The sequence below is a fragment of the Ovis canadensis genome, chromosome 6 (genome assembly GCF_042477335.2).
Source record: "Ovis canadensis isolate MfBH-ARS-UI-01 breed Bighorn chromosome 6, ARS-UI_OviCan_v2, whole genome shotgun sequence".
NCBI classification, from domain to species: Eukaryota; Metazoa; Chordata; class Mammalia; order Artiodactyla; family Bovidae; genus Ovis; species Ovis canadensis.
In genome coordinates this window covers 117,510,033-117,529,167 of record NC_091250.1, presented here as the reverse complement: position 1 = coordinate 117,529,167, position 19,135 = coordinate 117,510,033, and the positions used below count along the sequence as shown (strand labels likewise).

General features: G+C 34.3%; 1 protein-coding gene across 12 annotated transcripts in view; it reads left to right on the top strand.

The window, feature by feature from the left end:
• The window catches only part of MAPK10 (mitogen-activated protein kinase 10), a 415,330-nt gene that overhangs the window by 328,206 nt on the left and 67,989 nt on the right, over positions 1-19,135 (top strand). For all 12 annotated transcript variants that reach the window (XM_069593214.1, XM_069593220.1, XM_069593211.1 and 9 more), the window contains 2 exons: positions 11,667-11,849; positions 16,869-16,993. In XM_069593214.1, coding sequence (XP_069449315.1) covers positions 11,667-11,849; positions 16,869-16,993 — 308 coding nt within the window. The remainder of the gene's footprint in view (positions 1-11,666; positions 11,850-16,868; positions 16,994-19,135) is intronic.

The following is a 19,135-nucleotide window of genomic DNA, read 5'->3' as shown; positions in this document are numbered from 1 at the left end:
TGTCTAGGAATAATAACTCCATTACTGCTTTTATTCTCTCCACGTTATCAACAAGTACAATGATTAAAACCTCATGAATTAATAATTATTATATGAAATATCCAAAGAAAACAAATGTATATCACTTGGTTAAGTAAAAGTGATCTCTTAAGCAGCTAATAATTAGCAAGTAAATGTTCTATAGGCTTTGCAGTATTAAAAAAATATGGAGAGTGTGATTTAGTGTATGGGTTTGTAATAACTTATTTTATTTAGTCAGTTAAGTATCCTACTCAAAAAATATTATGTCACAAAAATATTATGTCATTATTATACTAAAGATAAAACGATCATAAATGATCACCATTCAAAAACAAAACTGAGCCTATAATAATGGGGTTTTAATGTATAAAGTAAATCTAATTAATAATATTGTAGCCTAACCATGTAATTAGCCATTTACTTTGAAGATTAATATGTAACATATATTAAGTGCATGCATATATTCTCTGTATTAGTGGACAAATTTACAAACTGACTGAATTAGGCACTCAGTTTTTGTGGATAAGAAGCCTAACATGAAATGTTTAATTTAGTTAAAAATAAAACTACACTACTTTTAACTCTATTCTTACTAAAAATATTTTTTTAGTTTTATATGACACACATTTATTTCTAAAAAATGTATGCCTGTTTTGCAGAATTGTCTTCTGCATATACATTTTGCTAAATAGTATCTATAAATTTACCGCATTCATGTTTATATTAATACTCTTTAAAAGTATGTTAGCATGATAAAAACTGAATTCCTTCAGATTGGGAAAAGAAACAAAAACGAAAAACAAGATTTCTCTGATACCCTGTGGATAATAAACTTGAATTTGGACTTTGAACATGAATATGAAACAGTTAAGTTTTGCCTAATTTTTAGACATTTGATAAAAACAGACTCAACTTTGTACTCTTTGATATTTTAGAAGTTCATTTTGCTTGAATAATTGATGATTGAAATGAATTATTTGCCACCTATAAATTAAAATGATTAATTTTCATTACTTTTCTTATAATTTTTATTAAAGAAAATAAAATCAGATTTCCACAACTGAGTTATTAAAACAGATGAACATTTCTTAGAATCCATTTTTTTTTAAGTCGCTTGGTTATCATTTCTTAACTTGATACCAAAATCCCTTATAATTAAACCTTTGGGTTGCTGCTAATGTTAAAAAGTCTCAGACTGTCCTTTCAATACTTGAGCTTGGTATTTTTATTTTTGGTTATTTATGGAGCTCTTGTATAGGGATATATTTGTAAATTTTAGGAAAGGCAAATGGTAATTATTAACTAAAGCATCTCCTCTGAATGTCAGATGTGGTCTTTTCATAATTTTAAACATGTTGGTAATTTCAAATCAGAATCTTTCAGGCAAACAAATTATGAACAGTCATTATTATAATGTTAAACTCTTAAAATACAAGACAGATTACTTATTTTTTGAAATGCCCTATTATTAAACATGACATCTGAAAGTGGCAATAAAATTATATTTAGTCTACTAGATATATAGTGTGTGTAGTATACATCTATACAATACATTGTAAGCAGTCATATTATTTTTATTTAACATATCATTTATATGAAGACATTCTCAAAATAAATGATTGATAAAAGTCAGTGCAATATGAGCTATACATGTCTTCTTAATACATAAAATAACAAAAAAACTTAAAAATAAGGTCTTATACCCTTTATTTTTTATACCTAAACAAATTCACATTATTTTTAGCCTTGAGAAATTTAGATAACCAAAAGCAGTTCTTAAAATTTAATGCATTTTTATGCTACTTTATTCATAGCTATATTTTTGTGTTGTATGCTTAGTCACATAGTCGTGCCTGATTTTTTGCGACCCCATGAACTGAAGCCCACCAGGCTCCGCTGTCCATGGGATTTTCCAGGCAAGAATATTGCAGTGTGTTGCCGTATCCTTCTCTAGGGGATCTTCTCAGCCCAGGGATTGAACCCAGGTTTCCTGCATTGGAGGTGGATTTTTTACTGTCTGAGTCACCAGGGAAACCCTTTATTAGTAGCTGTATTTTGATATATTTTAATTAAATTTTTATTCAAATCAAATGTGTTTAACTTTCTACAGAAAAATCAGAATTCAACTACTGAGACACTTTTCTATTAGGAGGTGTCCTAAAGAACTTCACCTTGGCAGACACTTTTACTTTGAAATTACAAAATATATTATGCAAGTGAATTAGAAGAATATTAAATTCATAGCTTTTGAAAAGATCAATAAAATGAACACACATATATTACCACTCAGGTTATAAAACTAGAACATTATCAATACCTATGAACTTTTTGTGTGTGCTCCTGGTCAGTTATATCCTCTCTTCCCCAGAGGTCACCCCGTTCCTAAAGGCATGTTTTTAAAATCTCTTGGACTTTCCTTATATTTTTATCACATACATATTTATCCCTAAACAACATATCATTTCAGTTCAGTTCAGTTGTTCAGCCTTGTCCGACTCTGCAACCCCATGAACCACAGCATGCCAGGCCTCCCTGTCCATCACCAGTTCCTGGAGTTCATACAGACTCACGTCCATCAAGTCGGTGATGCCATCCAGCCATTTTATGCTCTATCATCCCCTTCTCCTCCTGCCCCCAATCCCTCCCAAAAGATCAGGGTCTTTTGCAATGAGTCAACTCTTCACATGAGGTGGCCAGAGTATTGGAGTTTCAGCTTTAGCATCAGTCTTTCCAATGAACACCCAGGATTGATCTCCTTTAGGATGGACTGGTTGGATCTCCTTGCAGTCCAAGGGACTCTCAAGAGTCTTCTCCAACACCACAGTTCGAAAGCATCAATTCTTCGGCTCTCAGCTTTCTTCACAGTCCAACTCTCACATCCATACATGACCACAGGTAACACCATAGCCTTGACTAGACGGACCTTTGTTGGCAAAGTAATGTCTCTGCTTTTTAATAAGCTGTCTAGGTTGGTCATAACTTTCCTTCCATTTAATTTTATCCATTTTACATATTGTGCTATTATTATTTCGTGACTTGCTTTTTTTTTTGGAAAGCAAGCTTTTTTTGAAGTTAGCATTATATTTTTAAGATTTATCCATGTTGATACATCAGAAATAGTTCATTCATTTTCATTGCTGTATAGCAGTCCTGTATATGAATGTTCTATTAATACAATAAATCTGTCTATAAATAGACTTTGGAATATGTTGAGTTTTTGTTTTTACTTGTATAAACAATGAATATATGTTTCTATGAGCACATGGACAAGATCTTTAATGATGAATGCCTGGGATCATTGTTTTTTAGTTGCTGAGCCATGTACCATGCCACTCTGTAGGATTTCCCAGGCAGCAATAAGAGTAGATTGCCATTTCCTTCTCCAGGCGATCTTTTCCACCCAGGAATTGAACCTGAGTCTCCTACTTGGTAGGTGGATTCTTCACCACTGAACCATCTGGGAAGTCACACCAGAACTCACAGGTGTGCTCATTTTAAGCTTGACTGTGTGTTGATAACATCAGATTGATTTCCAGAGTAACAGTATATATATATATATATATATGTATATATATATATATATAAAAGTAACTGTCTACTCCACATCCAAACCCACTCTTGATATCGTCAGATTTGTTTTTAAATTTGTTAGCAGTCTCTTGGATGTAAAATCCTATTCATTGGAGCTTTTATTTATATTTTCTTTGCAAGCATTTTTCGTATTTATTGGCCATTAGTATTTCCTCCTGGTTATATATCTTTTGTTTTCTACTACAAATTTTTTAATTGTATTTTTAAAAACTAATTTGTAAGAATTCTTTATTTATTGTGGTATCTTTGTCTATTTTACGTGTTGAAAATATGCTTTCCCTTATTTAGAATATTTTGCCATTTTATTTTATATTGATTTTGAAATTTGCTTTTTTATAGTTCATTTATTTATATGTCATTCTTAAGAATCCTTTGATGCATTATATTCTCTTTTAGTTTTGGTGTGAATATTTTAAAGTTTAATCTTTTATATTTAAGCTTCTAGTTCACTTGGAAATGATTTTTGTGTATGGTGTGAAAGAGGAATTTCATTTCCAGTTACTGACTGAGGAAGAATAGTTAATTCTTTCTTCATTGTTCTATAATGCTGTCTTTGTCATAAGTTTTCACATATAGGGGGAAAGGGTGTTAGATTCTTGGCTCTGTATTCTGTTTCATTATGAGGTGTTTTTTGTTTTTGTTTTTTGTCTATCTCTATACCGCAACTACCCTTTCTTAATGAATACAAGTGTATACTACACACATATCAGATAAGATAAATATCTTCCTTCTTTGTCTTCTTCTGAAGTACCTTAGCTATTAATGAGCCATTGCTTTTCCTCAAATATTTTAGAATTGGCTTGCTAACTTCTATAAAATGATCCCTATTTGCATTTATTTTGGAATTGTATTGAATCTATAGTTCAGTTTGTGAAGAATTTCTGTTTTAATTCAGATAATTTTTATCTCTCTCCTGAATACACAAGGATCCTACCACATACTAATAATTTAGATCATTACTGTACCAATTTAAATATGCTATCTATGCTCAGTATTTTAGTTTTTTTCTTTGAACCTCATAAATTGACATTATCATTTGGTTATGTAAAGAGTTTGTTTAGATTTACCCTTATGATTATAATTTTCCTGGCTTATCAGTATTTCTTGCAATTTGACCATTTACTTTGGAATTATTTTCTTTCCTTCTGAAGTACATCCTTTAGAAGTTCTTTAGAAGTCTTTGATGATAAAGCTGTTTTCTGATTGTATTCCCTACTAGAAAGATAGTTTTGTTGGATATAGAATTTTAGATTGAGAGTTGTTTCTTTCAGCATTTTAGAAGTGTTTTTCCACTGGCTTTTTCTTTTTAATGTTAATGTTGAATAATTAGCTGTCAGTGTGATAGTCATCTTTGCACATACTCTGTCTTTTATCCCTTCTTTCTTATAGGAATTTTTTTTCTTGATCTTTGGTTAGTTGCTGTTTCTCTCCCATGTGACTAGGTCTCAATTTCTTTTTATTTACCTCTCAAAATTCCCTTTGTTACTTAAATTTCAACCTTTCTCCAATTCCTGGAATTTCTCAATTGTTGTTTCTTTGAATACTTTATCTCCCTATTCTTCAAGTTATCTCCTTGAAAAACTCTAATTGAACATAAAATACACATTTATTTATTCAACAAATATTTTGAGCACTTTTTATGTGCTTATACCTAGGGATATACATGTAAAGAAAACTGATAAAAATCCTTGTCATCATGAAATTTAAAGTAAAAGGCATGGTATACTAGAAGGTGTTAACAACTAAGGGAAAAGAGGGATCAAAGTGCTAGGATGGAGGAGGCAGGGATTTTCTCCTTTCTTTTTGAATTGAAACATAAAAAGTTTTGTCAAGTATGCCTCATATAGCATACTTTCTTTACCTCATATAAACTTCATTGTCCCTTCTAAACCTTTTTCTTACATAGTGTTATATCCAGAAATGAGTGTAATCTTTCAGAGAGGTTTTCACAGAACAGAGTAGAGAGTTACCAAACTGTTAAATAGAATTTTGTATTTCTTTTAGTGTTGGGAGCTGTTTGTATCAGCTACTTTGCTTAAAGTCATTTTACTTACCAATTTTAAAACATCTCAACATTTTTCAGCTATAAAATACAGATGTCAATTTAAATGATTTCCAAGACATCTTTCAGTTTCAAAAGGCAGGTAGAGTCAGATCTAGTCTTCATGAGGCCAGAATATAATGCAGTTGGAGGAAGCTGTTACGTAAAGAAAAAATTAATATTACAAATACAAAACTAGGCATAGAATTTTGCAAGGGACCTGTACAAATGAGTGGCCCTAAGGATTAACCCTCAATAGTTTAATGAAAATTCTACATTGTGATACATATTAACATATATTGAATTTGCTTATATGTGAAATGTCTCTTCAATATTTTTTGCTTTGTAAATAAATATAGATTACAATGATAAATAGATTTATTAGATGAAATAGATTATGCTGAGATGCATATATATCATGCTTCAAATATCAGCCTCTGGATATTTCTTGTTCCACAGTATTCCATGAGCAATCAGCTTCCAGTGATTGACAAATAGCTTTTTAATCAAACTGTCAGCTTTGACTTTTTCAAAGTGTTATTAGCTTATAATATTTCCCTTTCCTGTGCTCATTTATAATGAAAACAGATGTTAGTTATAATTTTTCATTGTCACTTATTCATATTTCTAGAATTTGAGGGGGACTATCAAGATGAAAATAACACTTTTCAAATGAAAAAAAAGTAAAAATGTCTTTAAAGTAACAAAGAACTCAAGACAAAACCATGAAAATCTGAATCCAGACCGTTGTCATATGAATATAGATATATTTCTAGCCTGAATTTTTCAATGTCCTCAGAAGTGATTATGCTTCCTATGAATAGCACTCCATATAACATGATATCAACCTGTATTTTTATGATGGCAACATGTAATTTCAGTCCTTCTATAGGTATTCATGAGTAGAACCCCTTTTTCTCTGCATAGAGCTATGTGTGACACTTGTCATAATTTCTTATGGTCTTTTCGGGAAAGTGACATGCGGAAAGGGAACAAATATTAGTATTTTTGTTTCCTTGTCATGTTTCCATGTGAACAACCCCTAAGTTTTCCATAGCAAAAGGTGTGGAATAATATTTTGGTGAAACTGACCCTAAACTAATCTGTGTCATAAAATTGAAACAGGTTAGTACTTTATTCTTAGATCTGAACTTATTTTTTCACAAGATATTGTCAGTATTTCTCAAATATACCAGGGGCCACCTGGATTGCAATTACTGTGATGTTTCTTAATGATATCATCTCAAACATATGCATTCAGAATCTTGTAGATCAATGGGGAGAGGGGAGTGATCTATATTTTTATAAGTTCCCTAAGTTATGAATGTTCAGTTTGGAAACTGCAGTTTTTTATCATGATGCCTAACACGTGGCATGCATACCTCCACCTCCTAATGCACATTCGTTGAAGGGCTAACATAAAGCCACCCAATAATACACAACACAGTGCCAACCAGGTAGATGCTTGTCTTGCAAGAAAAAGTAGTCACTCCTGGAACTTTTCTAAAGACAGTACTCTTATACAATATTATCTTTAAAAACATAGTTAAGAATTTGGGGACAGACACTGATATTCTTTAGGTTGTGAAGAGATGTCAACATTTTTGCACAGAATACTGAATATAAGGCTTAGAGCAGAGTAAAAAGCAAATCTGAATTCACAAAGATGTCAACTCTGGAAACCATATTCATCATAAGAAAAAGTAATCAATGGAAAAACAAAATGGAGATAAAATAATTCAAAGGGCATAGAAGAATGAAGCCACTAACAACTCTTTATGATCCCACTTGAAAGAAAAAGTGAAGTTGTTAAGTCACATCTGACTTTTTGCGACCCCATGGACTGTAGCCTACCAGCCTCCTCTGTCCATGGGATTTTCCAGCCAAGGGTGCTGGAGTGGGCTGCTGTTTCCTTCTCTAGGGGATCTTCCCAGCCCAGGGATTGAACCCGGGTCTCCCACATTGCAGGCAGATGCTTTACCATTTGAGTCACCAGGGAAGCCACTTGATCCCACTTGGTAGCCTCTGAAAGCTTAAATGTACATGGTACAAATTATGACCCCAAATTTTCAGAAAATATTAAGGCATTATTCATACATTAGGCTCAAGGCAGTTTGTTATATATTTCAGAAAGTTTCTCAACCAAGGAAGTTAATGTAAAAGAAGGACATTAAATGTAAATTCTTGGCTAACTGACAAAAATTAGCTGGAATGATTTCCAAACTTAGGATTTCAAATAATCACTTTTACAATCCATACTTTGTTTCTTTCATCTATTACAATACTACTTATTGAAGACATTAGTAGTAGTCAATAGTTGTACATTATCTTATCATACTCTATTTAAAAAAACAAACTTTTTAGTGTAGTGAATTTAGAACTAGATGAGAATATTGTTGAATAATTCCTACTAGATGAAATTTTAAAATTTTTATTAAATACATTTGATAATTATGTTGTATGATGATTTCTGAACTAGTAGATCAAAAATATATATGTTTTGCTTTTTTGATGACTGCACATGCTGGAATCTATAGGTACTCACATAGTAGAAACATGATGACCTATTAGTGTCCTAAAGCAAAGAAATTGTTTTACAAAAGTAATTTTGGTCATTCTTTTAAAAAATATTTACTATTTTAAATTAACACATAATCATAAAAACCTGGTTAATATTTTCTGTATTTTTAAAAGTATAATCATTGTGGAAATCTGATGATTAAAAAGTTCTTTTAAAATATATCACCTTATTTTCTATTTAAATATTAATAAAATTAGTTGTTTTATGTGAATAAGTTGGCCTAATAGATTAAGAAAGCAGTTTCACAGGCATTCTTTAAGAGGGATTGCCTGTGACAAACTTACGATCAATTTTATGGCAAAATTAAAATAATATTTACTACATCAGTTCCAGACTTGGTCTTTTTTCTATTTGAATCCTTGGAACAAGACCTGGATTTAGAGCCAGGAGATATTTCTAGTATTGGATTGTATTTGTTTAATTATGATTATAGAGAAAACTCACATGGTTAACTAAGTATATAGTTGTTAATGATGTAACCCTGTGAACGCCTGTAAAACATGTACTTAGTGCTTAAATGTACTAGTCATGTTTTGGGGAAGAAAGAGCTTGAAATGGATTGGTTAAAATAAAGGGCACACACTTTTAAAGATGACTATACCACATATTTACAGTTAGAACAATCAAGTATTTCATTGCCAATAATAAAGATTAGTGTTTCTTTTTGGTAAACCATTACATCAAGGACCATAACAGTATTTCATCTAAAGAGCAATCTAAGGTAGGAAGATGTGCTGAATGCTTCTAGAGACTTTAATTATAACTTTTAATATGAAACATTTTAATAGTTTTTGTTTAATTAATTCCAGGATGTTTGACTCTCCTTAAACTTCCCTGGTGGCTCGGCTGGTAAAGAATCTGCCTGCAATGTGGGAGACATGGGTTCAGTCCCTGGGTTGGGAAGATCCCCTGGAGAAGGGAACGGCTATCCACTCCAGTATTCTGGCCTGGAGAATTTCATGGACTATATCGTCCATGGGGTTGCAAAATGTCAGACACGATTGAGTGACTTTCACTTTTTCTGAAAGTTTACTGTAAAAAAACCATGTAATTGTTTTGGAAATGTTACTTTAAAAGCAATTCACTTTTTCGTTAAATAACTGTATCAAGTGTTTGTTACTCAGTAGTGTCTGCCTCTTTGTGACCCCATGGACTGTAACCTGTCAGGCTCTTCTGTTTGTGTAATTCTCCAGGTAAGAATACCAGAGTGGGTAGCCATTCCCTTCTCCAGGGGATCTTCTTACCCACAGATCAAACCTGGGTCTCCTGCATTATAGGCAAATTATTTACCATCTGAGCCACCATACTGTAGCTAAATATACTAGTATATTGGGAGTATTTTGCTAACTTTGTTAGAAGATTCCTTTACAGAAAATCTGATAACTTCTCTGCCCTGATCAAATCTTTAGAATTCTCCAGAAGTTTGATCACTGATTAAATTATGTCTTATTAGGACATGATAACTGAACAGTATTAAAAAGTAGATCTCTTTTCATAATTTACAGTGTAAGCATTGAGGTTTATTTAACTGTATTAATGTTTTCTATTTAAAATATATCTAAATCTAGCTTACCTATTATCGATAGTACTAACATAAGTTTTTGTCTGAATAACTTTTAACTCTAATCTTTTGCATTTTTTTACTTTATTCCTAATGATTCTCATTTACTACTATATATTCTCATACACATGGTAACTGAGATGAATTTTTATTGAGAGACGTTCTTGTTTAGTTATTTCTGTCATTTTGTAAAGGAATATTCTTTAGTTTTCCCCACTCTTACTTCATTTCTTGATATTACACAATTATACATTTTTTTCATCCTAGTAACTGAGAGGATATATAATTAAAATTTTATTCAGCTAGATTATAAGAGAAATAGAAGAACATTTGCAAATTAGCTTGGTTTTACCTTTGTTCAGTCACCTATCTACATTGTATTATATATTTATTTTTGTTAAATATAGTTAATTTTGTCAGGACTGTCCATCATTTTTAGTCCAATGCTATAGAAAAACTAAGGGTAACGATTTTACAAATCTTAATTAAATAATATTATAGTAACATTCCCTGAACTGTCACAAATTGCATTAGCAGAAATGAATTAACTTTGCACTAAAGATGGAGTTATAGAATTAGCAACATTGGAGACAACACTGCCTATGGTATTGGATTTGAGAATTTCTAAGGCCTCTGTCTTTCATTGACACATGGCAAGGAAATCTATTTGAAATCAACTTCTTCCAGTTGACTATTCAGAGTTTTCATGAGTGGTATTTGTCATTCCCAAGCTCTAACATATCAAATATCTATGAAAGATGAAAAAGAAAATCTCAATCAGTGGGTGTGCATGTCAAAGACCCCCAGTTTTGGAAGTATTAGTTTTCATAGAGAGGTAATGCTTTCCTTATAAAATTCCCCATGTTTAACATGCTTTTGAAACACAGGCATTTGGATGAAATCTGTCTTGAATTGAACATCCTATGTTTACCTTCATATTTCATTGAATATTACAATATTCAGGATATAAGGCACTATTATCAGAAGTAAATATCTATGAAAGATGAAAAAGAAAATCTCAATCAGTGGGTGTGCATGTCAAAGACCCCCAGTTTTGGAAGTATTAGTTTTCATAGAGAGGTAATGCTTTCCTTATAAAATTCCCCATGTCTAACATGCTTTTGAAACACAGGCATTTGGATGAAATCTGTCTTGAATTGAACATCCTATGTTTACCTTCATATTTCATTGAATATTACAATATTCAGGATATAAGGCACTATTATCAGAAGTAAGAAAATGGGTATGAAACTGCAACTGCTTTGATAAACAGAATCTTTTAAGTCTTTGATCAACAGTTAATAAGTTATTATCATACTGATTCTATTTGTAATGTGCATGAGTCGAAAAAATTAACAGACGAGGAAATTTCCCATTTTGTTCAGAACAAGAGGAAAAAAGAATCTTATAAAGAATTTAAGAAAAATACAGATGAATCTTATAAAATATTTATTCATCTGTCATTTTTAGAAAATAAATGGAATAATTTCATGATAATATAATTATATGTCATTATAATTTTTCTCTTCCACACTACATGGCTATATAGAAGTTTAACTCAATAAAAGAAATTCTTGTGTTATTTAAATACCTTTCCATTGACACAACCCAAAGACTCTTTCATGATATCATATTTTGTTAAGTAATGCTAATTCCTCAAAAGTGTATGTGTTCTCAAAGTGAATTTAAAATTCCAAGAGGATTCACTGCCTGACAATCTGATTTTATATGTTTGTCCGTTGTTGTTTTTTTAGAACTTCTTTTGTGTTATCGACTGTTCAGAGTTCTGAGAAGCAGTTAGTCTCCCAACTAGTGAAAGGCAAGAGCTGGTGTCCTGCACTTGTTTTTGCCCTTAACTATTCAATTCTCAGATATTGACCAGTGGAATAAGGTTATTGAGCAACTAGGAACACCATGTCCAGAGTTCATGAAGAAATTGCAACCCACCGTAAGAAACTATGTGGAGAATCGGCCCAAGTATGCAGGACTCACCTTCCCCAAGCTCTTTCCAGATTCCCTCTTCCCAGCGGACTCTGAGCACAATAAACTCAAAGGTAAGCCCTTCAGGGATAACTTCAGAACCACCGCGTGGGTGATGCAGACCATAGACACACTTCTCCCAATGCTGGGAAAATTGAGCGCAGGAAGAGAAGGAGGCGACAGGGGATGAGATGGTTGGATGGCATCACTGACTCAACAGACATGAGTTTGAGCAAACTTAGGGAGATAGTGAAGGATAGGAAAACCTGGCATGCTGCAATCCATGAGGTCGCAAAGAGTCGGACACGACAGCAACTGAACAACAACCTCAATTTAAGAAGAGGTATTTTTAAAAGATCCTCATTACAAAGGGAAAGTAATCAAGGATTTTAAAATTTTCTGGATATCTAGAGAGAAGACTAGTAATAAAGTGTGTGACAGTGGTATGGGTTAACTATTCACATATTTAGAATCTAAAATTACTTTGCAATGTTAATGCTAAAAGAACAACATTATATAGACATTGAAGCAATTGTTCCAGTTATTTTTATATTCTGGAAAATATTTTCAACACAAGATTTTCATTGTAAAATCTTGAAACTATAGATGTTTGAGTTTTATTTGTATTTTACTAAATGCTTAACCATTGTTTTTTATTTTAGAGTGACAAATGAGATTTTTACTTTCACATTTTGTTTTCAACATAAAGCCTTTCATTAATAAGTATTTTTTTCTACTACTATGTCTGCCATTATGAACTTTAGTAATGAATCTTAATTTCTTACCCACAAAATGGAGATCATAACGGCTTCTTTATAGGATTCAAGACATAGAATAAATTTGGCAAGGTATAAAGTATAATATAAGTAATATTTTAATTCTTATTCTAACTTATGACACTTCAGAAATTGGGGATATGAAGCAAATCTGATTTTTTCCCTAGGGGAAGGAATCCTATCCCTTAAAATCTGTGTGAACCTGGGCAAGTTATCTAATCTTTTTGTATCTTCTTTAACAAACTAAATCAAGAAGTGTCTATCTTATAGGATCATTGGGAGGATTAATTGAATAATTGGCCAAGCACTTAAAACACTGCCTGTCTCACACTAAATGCTCAGTAACTGTTAGATATAAAAAATAATAAATCTTTATTAATAATAAAATGATTATTTCCAGGGGATCTATGTTGTTGTTTGGTTGTTATATTGTCTGACTCTTTGTGACCCCATGGACTGTAGCACACCAGGCTCCTCTGTCCTCTGTCTCCTGGAATTTGCTCAAATTCACATCCATTGAGTCAGTGATGCTATCTAACCATCTTATCCTCATCTTATCTTTTCCTTTTGCCTTCAAACTTTCAGAGTATCAGGGTCTTTTCCAATGAGCTGGCTCTTCACATCAGGTGGTCAAAGTATTGGAACTTCAGCTTCCCCTGTAACCCCATGGACTTTACAGTCCATGGAATTCTCCAGGCCAGAATACTGGAGTGGGTAACCTTTCCCTTCTCCAGGGGATCTTCCCAACCCAGGGATCAAACCCAGGTCTCCCACATTGCAGGCAGATTCTTTACCATCTGAGCCACAGGGGAAGCCCAAGAGTACTGGAGTGGGTAGCTTATCCCTTCTCCAGGGGATCTTCCTGACCCAGGAATCGAACCAGGATCTCCTGCATTGCAGGTGGATTCTTTACCAACTGAGCTATTAGGGAATCCCCCCACCCCGCCCTGCCCTGCAAAAGGACACACACTCGTGAAATTTTACTGCAAATTGTTCAGTGGAGAATTAATTAGTTACAGATTAAATGTACAGACTTAATTTATAGTTAATATAGAATTAAATGAGGTGGAGAAACCAAAATATAGTGTTACAACTTCCCAGGGTCATATTATCTTCTCTAGACTTCCATCTTGTGGTTTTTAAATTAAGTACAGTGTTGTTTCTGTGTCTGTGACACTTTCGTTGCACAGTTGGGTTTCTCCCTTCAGCTACCTGTACCACTCTCTGAATTTTATAATTATTGAATTATAATTATAATGCAAAATTAGCAAATTATAAAGAATTACACAAATAATCAAAGGGAAGGATTTATTCTCCTGTTGTTAAAGAGTGTAAGACATTTACTTGCAAACAAAAGAATGAAAGATGAAGAATTAAAATCTTTTCCTCTTCCTCATTTTGTTCCCTACAAGCAGTAGTGACCATTGTTTCTTAGTGAGATGATTTGGTGTTCCAGTGGTTCATTCTCCCATAGATGAGGAGACCACCGCAACCCCTACTCTTCCAAGAACAGAAATGTGGGTGACATGAGAACCCATGGAGTGTGTGAGTCTGGGTATAAAATCTGTTACAAATCAAAGAGGTCTTGAACTAATGAAATAGACACAGACCTGTTAGGTTAACAGTCAGAAAAACTAATACTTAAAATCATTGTATATTTCTGTACTTTTGTCACTCTGTCAACTTCAAAGTGTCAGTTTGGAAGTAGCAGAAATTAAGTGTTTGGAATTGAGATCCCCAGAAAAATGACTAATAGAAATAAAAAAATCTTCCAGTAATTTAACTAGTGATTTTTAAAAAATATATAATTAGTATAAATGTGAATATTTTAGTAAAATGTAATAACACAAGAAATACAAATGCTGTAGATGTGAAAATTAGACTGCCACATTTTAACTCTAGTATAATCAAAATTATGAAACAGTACATAAAACTAGAAGGGAATACATTAATAATAAGAATGATTGCTTCCAGATGGTGGGGAAGGTTGGCTTTTCTGGATTTTATGTTTAATGTAATTTCAAAATTTTATAATTAACCATATTTCATTAATAATAAAAATTGCTAATTAAAAATTGGTACATATTCATGAATTCAAACACACTGCCTTTTTCCTAAGTTAGCAAACCAGTTTTAGATTTTCCTTTCTTTAATTTGAAGTTTTACCATGTTTAGAATAAATTGAATATATTCACCATAAAAATTTCCAAATCAGTTTGGATCCTTATTTTCTGAAACATTTTTTGTATTTTCGGATATGTTTAGAGCATCCTTTAGAAAAGTTAGGGGCTTCCCTGGTGGCTCACATAGTAAAGAATCCACCTGCAATGCAGGAGAGCATGGTTCGATCCCTGGGTTGGGAAGATCTTCTGGAGAAGGGAGGGGCTACCTACTCCAGTGTTTTTGCCTGGAAAATCCCATACTCAGAGAAACCTGATGGCTACAGTCCATGGGGTCACACACACACGATCAGACATGACTGAGCAACCAATACACTTCACTCAGAAATGTTATTAAATAAATACATTTACTGATTATCACTGTGCAAATTTTTTGTATCCCTAGCATCTGAAACTGTACCTGGCACACAGTAGATGATGTATGTTGAATATTGAATAAATAAACAAGATTCCCTGCATCAATTTGTTTACTAAATCTTGTGGATTTTTTCTCTCAGAGTTGCCCCCTTCTCTCAATCCGTGAAGCTTCTGCTTCCATTAAAGTCCTCATTATCTCTCCCGTTCTCCAAAAGTCACCTCTAACTTCCTTGCCTCCCTCCAGATACTGCTTTGTCATTTTTTGCAGCTCTGAAGTTTTAAAATGAGTGGTGTACACTCAGTTTGTTTCCTTTTAAAAAACAATTCTTTAACCTTTATTTTTAATTATGTAAGCAATACATGTATGAATATTCTTCCTCTCAGAGGTACCTATGATTTTCAATTTGTCTATGATCCTTGCAGAATTTTTCTATGCATTTATAACCATAAATAAAGAGAGAGAGAAATGTTTGTTGTTTTATTGGGAAGAGGCAGATTTATACAGTGGCATCAGGATCTATGGGTCATTCTGCAGTTGTTTTTTCAATTAATACTATGTTCATGTGAATACATCTGAAAGTGAAAGTTGCTCAGTCATGTCTGACACTTTGCGACCCCATGGACTGTGGCCTGCCATGCTTAAAACTGCCAAACTTAATTGGTACAGGTGGATGACTCTTCAGAGTCCTTTGGACTACAAGGAGATCAAACCAGTCGATCCTAAAGGAAAGTGAAAGTGAAGTCGCACAGTCGGGTCTGATTCTTTGCAACCCCGTGGACTGTAGCCTACCAGGCTCCTCCCTCCATGGGATTCTCCAGGCAAAAGTACTGGAATGGGTTGCCATTTCCTTCTCCAGGGGATCTTCCCGACCCAGGGATCAAACCCTGGTCTCCTGCATTCCAGGCAGACACTTTAACCTCTGGGCCACCAGGGAAGTCCAGCAATAGTACTGGAGTGGATTGCCATTTCCTTCTCCAGGGGATCTTCCCAACCCAGGGATTGAACCCGGGTCTCCTGTGTTGTAGACAGACACTTTACTGTCTGAGCCACCAGGGAAGTCCCTAAAGGAAAGCAGCCCCAAACATTCATTGGAAGGACTGATACTGAAGCTCCAACACTTTGACCACCTGGTGAGAAGAGCTAACTCATTGGAAAAGACCTTGATGCTGGGAAAGATAGAAGGCAAAAGGAGAAGGGGGTGGCAGAGGATGAGATGGTTAGATAGCATCACCAACTCAATGGACATGAATTTGAGCAAACTCCAGGAGATAGCGAAGGAGAGGGAAGCCTGGTGTGCTGCAGTCCATGGTGTTGCAAAGAGCTGAACATAGTGACTGAACAACAGCAACATTTAGATTGTTTAAAATGTTTTATCCTTGACCAATGCTGCAGTGAGTGTCCTTTCTGGATGCTTTTCCTGAACATGTGCAATTGTTTCTCTAGACTGTATACCTAAAAGTAGAACTGTTGGGTCATAAGATATTCACATTTAAAATTTTAAAAGATACTCCCAAATGTGCCCTCTAAAAAAGTCTTTATCAATTTATACTGCAACCAACATGAATGAGATTATTGAATATTATGCCATGTTTTGTGTGCATTTGATGGATAAAAAATATTTCATTGTTTCATTTTGCATTTCCCTAAACACTTGGTGAAGTTAGCTGATGTTTGGAAGGAAGGTGCTAACTGACTTTTTAAAAAATATTTTTCCCTCCAAAAAATGTCCTTGCCACAATCAAAATTTAACAAATTTTTTTCTTCATTCATTTTTTTCAGCCAGCCAAGCCAGAGACTTGCTGTCAAAGATGCTAGTGATTGACCCAGCGAAAAGGATATCAGTGGATGACGCCTTACAACATCCATACATCAATGTCTGGTACGACCCTGCTGAAGTGGAAGCGGTAAGGTTTAGGTTTATTTTATTTTCTTTCCACAAACAAATCATAGCAACTGGGTGCTCCATGGTGTGCACTGAACGAGAGTTAGAATCCAAAAGAATTCTCAAAGGGCCTTCATAAAATTCCTAAGTCACAAAGCTACTACCTTCCCTTCTAAAAGTTATTTTCTTCAACCTATGTTTTGAGTTGCATTTCTTTTTCAGGATTTCCTATGTGAGATGGTGATTCAATCCAACACCTTGGCTATTCATGACATGCTTCCACTAGTTTTTGTTAAATTATTAATACCACCAGTATCTCCTTATGTTTAATGATCAGTCTCTCTTGATGCAAACTAAGTAACAAAAAATGTAATAGAGGATAAGTCTCTTTGCCTCTCTTCCAATCAGGTGCCTGGTTTTAATAAACTGTGGTACTAAGAACATTTATTCTTTTTAATTAACTTATTTATTTTAATTGAAGGATAATTACTTTACACTACCATGATGGTTTTTGCCATACATCCATGTGAATCAATCCCAGGTGTACATGTGTTCCCCTATCTTGACCCCCCCTCCCACATCACTCCCCACCCCATCCCTCTCGGTTATCCCAGAGCACTGGCTTTGGGTGCCCTGCTTCATGCATCGAACTTGTACTTGTCATCTGTATTACATATGGTAATGTACATGTTTCAATGCTGTTCTCTCAAATCATCCCACCCTTCCCTTCTCCTACTGAGTCAAAAAGTCTGTTCTTAACATCTGTGTCTCCTTTGCTGCCTTGTGTGTAGGATCATCATTACTGTCTTTCTAAATTCCATATATATGTGTTAATATACAGTATTTGTCTTTCTCTTTCTGACTTACTTCACTCTATATAATAGACTCCAGTTTCATCCACCTCATTAGAACTGATTCAAATAGACTCCTTTTTATAGCTGAGTAATAATCCACTGTGTATATGTACCACAACTTCCTTATCCATTCATCTGCCGACAGACATATAGATTGGTTCCATGTCCTAGCTATTTTAAAAAGTGTTGCAATGAACAATGGGGATACATGTGTCTCTTTCAGTTCTGGTTTCCTCAGGGTGTACGCCCAATAGTGGGATTGCTGGATCATATGGCAGTTCTATTTCCAGTTTTTTTAGGAATCTCCACACTGTTCTCTCAAGTGGCTGTACCAGATTGCCTTCCCACCAACAGTGTAAGAGGGTTCCCTTTTCTCCACACCTTCTCCAGCATTTACTGTTTGTAGCCTTTTCGATGATGGCCTTTCTGACCGGCATGAGATGATACCTCATTGTGGTTTTGATTTGTATTTCCCTAGCTGAGCACTGAAGAATTGATGCTTTTGAACTGTGGTGTTGGAGAAGACTCTTGAGAGTCCCTTGGACTGCAAGGAGGTCCAACCAGTCCATCCTAAAGGAATCAGTCCTTGGTGTTCAGTGGAAGGACTGATGCTAAAGCTGAAACTCCAATACTTTGGCCACCTCATGCGAAGAGTTGACTCATTGGAAAAGACTCTGATGCTGGGAGGGATTGGGGGCAGGGAAGGAGAGGACGACAGAGGATGAGATGGCTGGATGGCATCACTGACTCGATGGACGTGAGTCTGAGTGAACTCCGGGAGTTGGTGATGGACAGGGAGATCTGGTGTGCTGAGATTAATGGGGTCAAAAAGAGTCGGACATGACTGAGTGACTGAACTGAACTGACTGAATAATGAGTGATGTTGAGCAACTTTTTCATGTGTTTATTAGCCATCTGCATATCTCCTTTGGAGAAATGTCTGTTTAAGTCTTTTGCCCACTTTTTGATTGGATTGTTTGATTTTCTGGTCTTGAGCTGCACAAGCTCCCTTGTATATTTTGAAGATTAATTCTTTGTCAGTTGTTTCATTTACTGTTGTTTTCTCCCATTCTGAAGGCTGTCTTTTCACCTTGACTATAGTTTCCTTCATTGTGCAAAAGCAAAACATTTAGATTATAAAGTTTTTACTAGGCCACTGGTGCCCTTGTGAAGCTTTGCATAAATTATATGAGAAAAATTGGGTATTTCAGTAAGGCCACTGTTTCAGGTTGGTTCTAAGTTGACTGCCATAGGAAGGTATATCTCCATACTTTCCATTGAGACATAGTATAAGAATCTTCTCAGAAGCA